Below are 8,442 nucleotides of genomic sequence, written 5' to 3' on the forward strand. Positions count from 1 at the left end.
TTTGATTGAATAAAAAAGTGTATTGAAATCCAATACCAAATAATAATCATGATGTTATAAAAAAAAGTCACAATAAAAAGATACATTCTAAACACTACAGAGAAAGCAATAAAAAAAAAACAAAAATAGAATGAATTTTCTGTACAGAAAGGACTGGGTGTGTTGGTGGATAGGACAAATATACAGGAGGATGCAGAGGATGATGAATCCATTTACAATAACAAGAAAGTCACAAGATGAAAAATGGACTAACGTGAAAGTGCTGAAGAACAGATTGGTTTAAAGAAGGCCAGCACATATCAGCCTCTTCATGAAGCCACCAATACCATCTACAACACTAGGCTTCTCCATGGCAGCAAACAAGGAAACCGTTGTGTCTGGTCAGCTCACGCAGCCTCATTACATGTACTGTACAGGTCCAGGACCTCCCATCTGGCTGCAGTGGCCCAGTACAATTCCCTCTTAGGCCAGGATCATAAGAAATGGACGGAGATGTGGAGGGAACATCTAGCCAAAATTCTGGAGTGGTGGTGTGTATAGGGGAAGGGGGAGTAACACTGTTTTAAGTCTCACAGAGGCTGGAGGGGGAGTTGCTGCCAACAGATGTGATTCGCAGCCTGAAAACACTGCACAAAAAGCAACTGTTGCTGTGAAAGGAATTCTTCCCATTGTATGTCTTTTTGCTGTCCGGCTGGCCACATGGTGGGGCATAACACTGAGCCACAGCAACAGGGTGAAGGCCCATTAGAGGTGAAAAGAACTAAAACAATGGAAATACACAATATTCCTCCATAGTTTACATAAAATTCCTCTTCTGATATAAACCCCCCATAAAATCTTAGAAATCAGAGGAAATGATAAGGTACAGAATGCCAGGCTTCAGCCCTTGGTGGTTGCCTCAGAGTACAAAGTCTGGGCTCCCAGCTTGTTTCTTGGCAGTACACGCAACGTGACACAGAGACCCTTTCTGGTGGGCTGCACTGCCTCTGTCCATACACTATCAGATTTGCCTCTGGGGTGGGGTTGTGTTCTTTCATGCTGTGGTTATGGCATTCAGATCCTTCATCAGGCCTTCAAGGTGAGCCATCTCCTTGCTCAGTTCATCTGGTTCGTAACTCTACAGAAAAAAAACACCACAACAAATTGGCTTACTCAATAGACAGAACAGCAACCTTGCAACAATCATTTACTATTTCCTCTATGATAAATGTAAATATGACTAGAAAGTAAGGGTGGTAATAAAATAATGGCTAGAGAGTGACATGTAAATTAATAAGTCCACATACAGTATGTTAAAGTGTTACTAAAGCCAGGATCCTGAATTCACTATATCTGGTCTCCCACAGTACACAACATAGAAATGCATTTATTTTAGTAAATACCAACTGCAAAACACCTTTTCTCATTATCAGTTACAACAGCCTTGTGACTTCTATCAGTGTCCAGCAGAGAACTGGTTAAAGCTTGTAGGAGGAGTTTTCATTTTCTCACTGTCCTATGAGTCTGCTGATTGGCCCTGTGCTGATATCATGCACTCTCCCAAGAAAAGAGGGGGGGGGGGGGGGGGCGACTCTCTAGCAATACACACCAAACTGTGCAGCTAGCCCCCAAGGCTCTGTTCTATCAGAAAACGAGTCTGGGACAGTGGAAGAAGGGAAGGATCAGAGAAGACAGGATTAAAAATTATTTTTTTACACAATGCAGAGGATTAACCCCTTAAGTTCCACAGCAAATATAACAAGCATGCTTTACAGCATATACAGACTGATTTGACTGTTGTGGGTTTAGTAACACTAACTGCAAAGTACACAAAATATAATTTATTTATATAGCGCCAATAAAAGATAATTAAAAAAAAAAAAAAAAAATATATATATATATATATATATACACATATACATACATATATACATACATACACATATACAATTATACTAGTGGCAGAACTTTGTACTAAACTGACAGACTGACAGCCACCACTGCTTGGAACATCAGAAGCTATTCGCATAGATGCAATCTGTACAGTATGTTAAGCCATTATTAAAGTGTAAAATAGGGGTACAAGGCATTTTTGCTATGTATTGCTATAAACTAGTGACCAGAGTAAAAAATATTTTCTAAAACCTAACCTATTCTAAAAAATAACTTCTCCTAATGAAATAGGTTAAGTTTGAATAATCAAGAAACATCCACAGTTTGCACAAACACACTTCACGATTGACTAAACAAAAAATGTGTACGGGTTGTTCTTTTGGGGTGGTGAAATTGTGCTGACTGCTATCCAATCATGAACGCTAATTCATCTCATTCACTAAGCAAAGTGAAAATTCACTTTACAGCAAGAACATGCCATACTCCCTTAGTAAAATCAACCTTTATATTTTTTTTTCTATTATGTAATGCTAAATTTTAATGTTCTTTTCTGCAGGGCTAAGTAACTACTTTCACTTTAATCCCTACTTCCCACCAGCACTTACTCACAATAATTCCTTTGCTACCCCTCTGCTCCATTCAGCTGGGAGGAGCAGCAGAAATTCCCCCATGTATGCTACAAGTCATATTCTAGACAGGTTTTTGGACGCTTCCCATGTGACAGCAATGCTGATTGGCCGAGTACTATGACATGGAGAGTATCGCATGCTCAGCCAAATCTGAAAACAAGTATTTTCTTTGCTGCCGGCAACAAATAGAGCAGCTGGTGAACAAACCAAAGATTTGTGTGCTGTGGTATAGATAATGGTGTGGATTAATGCAAACATGATTTGTCCTACATGGCGATTTCTTGATTTGATTTTCTCACCACCCATCTATGGTTATTAAACTTTATTAAATTCATGTAAATTACAAAACAGATACTTACACTCTCTGAGCCATCTAGCATTCTGCTCGTCTCTAGTGGTTCAGGGGCACTGGGCATAGTTACTGGAAGCGGTGGACGCACTCTCCCCAGGGTCCCTAGAGAAGCCGTTTTCACAGAGAGCGCTGATGGACCTATATAAAATAACGAAAAAAAAAATATATATATAATAAGTATTTTATGCTCACTGTAATATCCTTTCATTTGAAGTCCATTGGAGGGCACAGAAAGTTTTTAATCTTTGGGTTATACTGATGCCTGCATAAGGACTGGACACAGGCAAATAAAACTGTAAGCCTGCCCAGGATAACTACCAGCATGTCTCAGTTTGTAGCAAAGCTGTACAGAGAGATTGAATAAACACAGGGACAGGACATGTGCCCCTCAATGGACTCCAAGAAAAGGAGATTACCATGAGTTCAAAAATCCTATTTTTTTTCCTCGTCTATTGAGAAACAACAGAAGTCTAGTCTTTAGGATTTCCAAAAGCAGTCCAACTGAGTAAATAACGATCAACAGGCCCAAAAAACATAGAACTGGGGACTGCCTGCAGCTCAAAGAGCTGACGGAAACTGCTCCTGATGCAGACATCAAATGAGGCCACAACATCCACAAGACTGAACCAAGAGAATGTGTGAAATGGAGACCATGTGGCCACCTTGCAAATCTGGGAAACATTTGTTTGACACTGAACAAGCCCAAGAAGCACAGATCTAGTAAAGTGCACCTTGACAGGAAAGGTAGGAACCAGATCATTGAGACCATAAATTGGAATGACAGCCTGTTAGATCCAACCTAGAAACTGTGGAACGAGAAGCTGGTGCACCCTTACCTAGGGATGCCAAAAAAGAAAAGTGGTCTTTCTGGAAGAAACAATGGCTGAGAAAAGAACTCACAGCTCGAAAAATATCCAAAGGGAAATATTAACTTTTGGTGAACTGGAGCCAGACAGAGATGAAAGAATGATGTTCTGGTTGAGGTAAACGGTAGAAACTAGGTCTCAGCACTATACTGCCCCTGTACAAAACCAGAAAAGGTTTCATAACAAGAGCTGAAAGTTCAGACTATAACCTAAGAGATGATGGCTACAAGAAATACTTCTTCGTGGGTGAGAACAAAAAGAAATGTCTCTAATGGGTTCAAATGTCAGTTTATGAAACACAGAGAACCTGATTCAGATCCTATGAAGCCACAGGGGAACCAACAGGAAATGGAGCTACATGGGAGACTCCCTGAACAAAGGTCCTAATTAGGGAGTGAGAAGATAATGCCAAAAGCTGGTTCAGTCAACTGGGGGAAGAATCTGACTCATGGAGAAATACTTAGGGTGAAGTCCTGAGACTCACACCAAGCGAGTATGCCTTCCATGTCTGATTATTAACCTTGAAGGAAACAGATTTCTTAGCTTTTAACATCATAGGAAATCAACGATTAAGAGATGCCCAGTTTGCCAGGACCTGGAATTCAACAGCCATACTGTTAAAGCCAGCAACTGTAAAGCAGGATGGTACAACTGTCCTAGAGACAGAAGATCCTGATTATCAGGTAGCGCCCAAGGAGCACTCACCAGAAATCTTACCATGTCCATGTACCTCACTGCCTGAGCTAATCTGGAGCAATGAGGATCACCAGAATGCCCTCCATCTCGATCCTGTGAAGATGTTTTAAGGGAGGAAAAACATAGGTCAGGGTGTACTGATCCCATGAAGTTATTTAAAGCATTCACCATGTCCACCAGATAAACCCCCATATCTGGAGATTGTTGTTGAACCTGGAGACCAGGAGGTGCACAACTGGCACCCACCACCTGTTAAACAGGGATGCTTTCAAACAGATGGAAGGCAAGAATTTTCAGGTTACCAGTTTAGCATTACAGAGGAGGTCTAGCACTACAATTACTGCTCTTGCTATAACGTTCGTGTCAATACCTCATGTGTGTGGTTTGCATGGCCTTTACATATGCAGACATGACCTACGTATGCATTTGCTTCTGTGAGCGAACACAGGGGGACAAGGGCGCTTTCATTTTTTTATACACGGTTTAATTTTTTTAAATTACTTTTATTCCTATTACAAGAAATGCAAACATCCCTCGTAAAAGGCATGATAGGTCCTCTTTATGGAGAGATGTGGGATCTTTACATTTGCCAGAGCCGGAAGTGATATCACTTCCAGACTCCCAGGATCATAGAGATGGCCGTGGACCTCTATGGTATCCTGCCGAAGCCATATCGGATCTCCGGCTCCCTGACCGCATGGGAGAGCCTGGAGAGGCCCTATTGGGTGGCAAAAGAAGCCACTAGGATGGCTTATGCAAGAGAGGGAATCGCCAGCTAAAAACAAAGATATCTGGATGATGCCTGTAGCTGCAGGATGCAGATAGGATCACTTTATACAGAAAGTCACAGCCAACAGAAAAGATCATTAGGCTCAGTAAAGAGCCAGATCTCCTTCAGAGTGCCAGGCTCTGCCAAACATGTTTAGTCAATGGTGACTTCTTCAGGGACACCATAAAGGCCAAATGTAAGACATCCCCTCCACTCTTAGGAGTGATGGTGCCTCTTGCGAAGAGGATGTTGTGTTCTGTCTTGTGCTGAAATTAAGTTTTGGCTTTGAATATAAAAATCTGAGAAAAGTGATGTGGCAGTCTTCCTTTTGAGGAGGTAGAGGCCCCCAAATGAAAGGAGTTCAGGATGTTCAGTTGTGGAAGAACTACTTTACTTCCTGTGACATTGCAGTTTGCAAGCTGTCCAGGCTTTTAGCCATAAGATTCTGTGCATATGGATAAAAATGAGACCTAATCTGGAGATCTGTGCCATGACTGGTTCTAGGGCATTAACACAAGAGAGTCAGGCAGAGGGTAGCATCTGCAAGTGCTCTCCCAAGGTTCGGTCCTGGAGATAGGACCCTGCAGCCTGTTCATTTACCTAGTCAAATTAGATGTGGACTGGCAAACAGAATTTGCAATAGCCAGTTAAGGAGCTGGGCCTGCAAGGGCAACCCCTTCCCACCGCCATTTTCTGGCCCTGTAAGAGGTTCTAAATGCTGGGAGGCGGGTGTCCTGATCATGTGACCGCTGTGATTGGCATGCGGTCTCCTGGTGTTAAAGCCCACCCACCGAGGCACTGCATATGTGTCTGTACGGCCGGCGGAAACAGGTTAAAGAAAGTCTTAAAGTGTCTCAAACACTGTCAGTATAATCTTTAAATGGAGGAACATCTTCTAAAGACACAGTAAGAGGTTTAAGACTGAGATGACAGTCTACTACTGAAAGAGACCTTTTTTTTGTGAACTCTTTCTCCATTGAATAGTGGATAATTCTCTTGAGGGATGAAAATCATAATACAGTGTCCATTCTATTTGCTCTGTTTTTTTTTTTAAGACTTAGGTCTTCTAGTACCTAAAGGGGCATGATGAGATCAAGGAGAATAGTGTATGGCAATGTTGAGGCTTTTGCACAGCAGAAGTGAGCATACAGTCAGGTCCATAAATATTGGGACATCGACACAATTCTAACATTTTTGGCTCTATACACCACCACAATGGATTTGAAATGAAAAGAACAAGATGTGCTTTAACTGCAGACTGTCAGCTTTAATTTGAGGGTATTTACATAAAAAATAAGGTGAACGGTGTAGGAATTACAACAGTTTGCATATGTGTCTCCCACTTGTTAAGGGACCAAAAGTAATGTGACAATTGGCTTCTCAGCTGTTCCATGGCTAGGTGTGTGTTATTCCCTCATTATCACAATTACAATGAGCAGATAAAAGGTCCAGAGTTCATTTCAAGTGTGCTATTTGCATTTGGAATCTGTTGCTGTCAACTCTCAAGATGAGATCTAAAGAGCTGTCACTATCAGTGAAGCAAGCCATCATTAGGCTGAAAAAACCCCCAAACAAACCCATCAGAGATTGCAAAAACATTAGGCGTGGCCAAAACAACTGTTTGGAACATTCTTAAAAAGAAGGAACGCACCGGTGAGCTCAGCAACACCAAAAGACCCAGAAGACCACGGAAAACAACTGTGGCGGATGACCGAAGAATTCTTTCCCTGGTGAAGAAAATACCCTTCACAACAGTTGGCCAGATCAAGAACACTCTGCAGGAGGTAGGTGTATGTGTGTCAAAGTCAACAATCAAGAGAAGACTTCACCAGAGTGAATACAGAGGGTTCACTACAAGATGTAAACCATTGGTGAGCCTCAAAAACAGGAAGGCCAGATTAGAGTTTGCCAAACGACATCTAAAAAAGCCTTCACAGTTCTGGAACATCCTGTGGACAGATGAGACCAAGATCAACTTGTACCAGAGTGATGGGAAGAGAAGAGTATGGAGAAGGAAAGGAACTGCTCATGATCCTAAGCATACCACCTCATCAGTGAAGCATGGTGGTGGTAGTGTCATGGCGTGGGCATGTATGGCTGCCAATGGAACTGGTTCTCTTGTATTTATTGATGATGTGACTGCTGACAAAAGCAGCAGGATGAATTCTGAAGTTTTTCGGGCAATATTATCTGCTCATATTCAGCCAAATGCTTCACAACTCATTGGACGCCGCTTCACAGTGCAGATGGACAATGACCCAAAGCATACTGCAAAAGCAACCAAAGAGTTTAAGGGAAAGAAGTGGAATGTTATGCAATGGCCAAGTCAATCACCTGACCTGAATCCAATTGAGCATGCATTTCACTTGCTGAAGACAAAACTGAAGGGAAAATGCCCCAAGAACAAGCAGGAACTGAAGACAGTTGCAGTAGAGGCCTGGCAGAGCATCACCAGGGATGAAACCCAGCATCTGGTGATGTCTATGCGTTCCAGACTTCAGGGTGTAATTGACTGAAAAGGATTTGCAACCAAGTATTAAAAAGTGAAAGTTTGATTTATGATTATTATCCTGTCCCATTACTGTTGGTCCCTTAACAAGTGCGAGGCACATATGCAAACTGTTGTAATTCTTACACCGTTCACCTGATTTGGATGTAAATACCCTCAAATTAAAGCTGACAGTCTGCAGTTAAAGCACATCTTGTTCGATTCATTTCAAATCCATTGTGGTGGTGTATAGAGCCAAAAATGTTAGAATTGTGTTGATGTCCCAATATTTATGGACCTGACTGTATCTACACCGACAAGCATATTGCATGAAGCCATAACATCAGATGTATGGCAGGCTGGGGGTGAGAGATGTTCTGTGCCCTCCACTAAGGCTGCCTCTTTGTCCTTTTCATTCCCCTCAATCTCTGCATTCTCTAGGAGGAGGCATTTCACTTTCCAAATCCAGCAGAGACAGTGGGGATGGAGAAGCTTGGCACAATTGTGCTTTGGACAGTTATAACTGTAATAAAACCATTAATTGTCCAAGAAAGTCTGACATTTCAGAAAAATCTGCCTTGGTCAGATAAGCAACTTGTTGTGTGCCTGAGATAGAGGTAGAATTGAATGCAGAGACTGGTGTTAAAACAAAGTCCTGCTTCAGCACATAGGAAGCATCATCACTGAGTGTACAGATGTTTTGCATGCCTTTGGCAGAGTGAATGTTGTGCTTTTGCTGTGGTTACCTTGTTCCTGGTTTCCACCATTTC

At 41.9% G+C, this 8,442-nt stretch overlaps 1 protein-coding gene across 8 annotated transcripts in view; it reads right to left on the minus strand.

The window, feature by feature from the left end:
• The window catches only part of NEO1 (neogenin 1), a 200,397-nt gene continuing 191,955 nt past the window's right edge, over positions 1-8,442 (minus strand). For all 8 annotated transcript variants that reach the window (XM_089671396.1, XM_089671399.1, XM_089671394.1 and 5 more), the window contains 2 exons: positions 2,861-2,991; positions 1-1,117 (listed from right to left, as the gene is read on the minus strand). In XM_089671396.1, coding sequence (XP_089527522.1) covers positions 1,034-1,117; positions 2,861-2,991 — 215 coding nt within the window. In that variant the 3' untranslated portion in view covers positions 1-1,033. The remainder of the gene's footprint in view (positions 1,118-2,860; positions 2,992-8,442) is intronic.

The sequence above is a fragment of the Staurois parvus genome, unplaced genomic scaffold, assembly GCF_062004578.1.
Source record: "Staurois parvus isolate SC_StPar_1 unplaced genomic scaffold, SC_StPar_1.0 ptg000105l, whole genome shotgun sequence".
NCBI lineage: Eukaryota > Metazoa > Chordata > Amphibia > Anura > Ranidae > Staurois > Staurois parvus.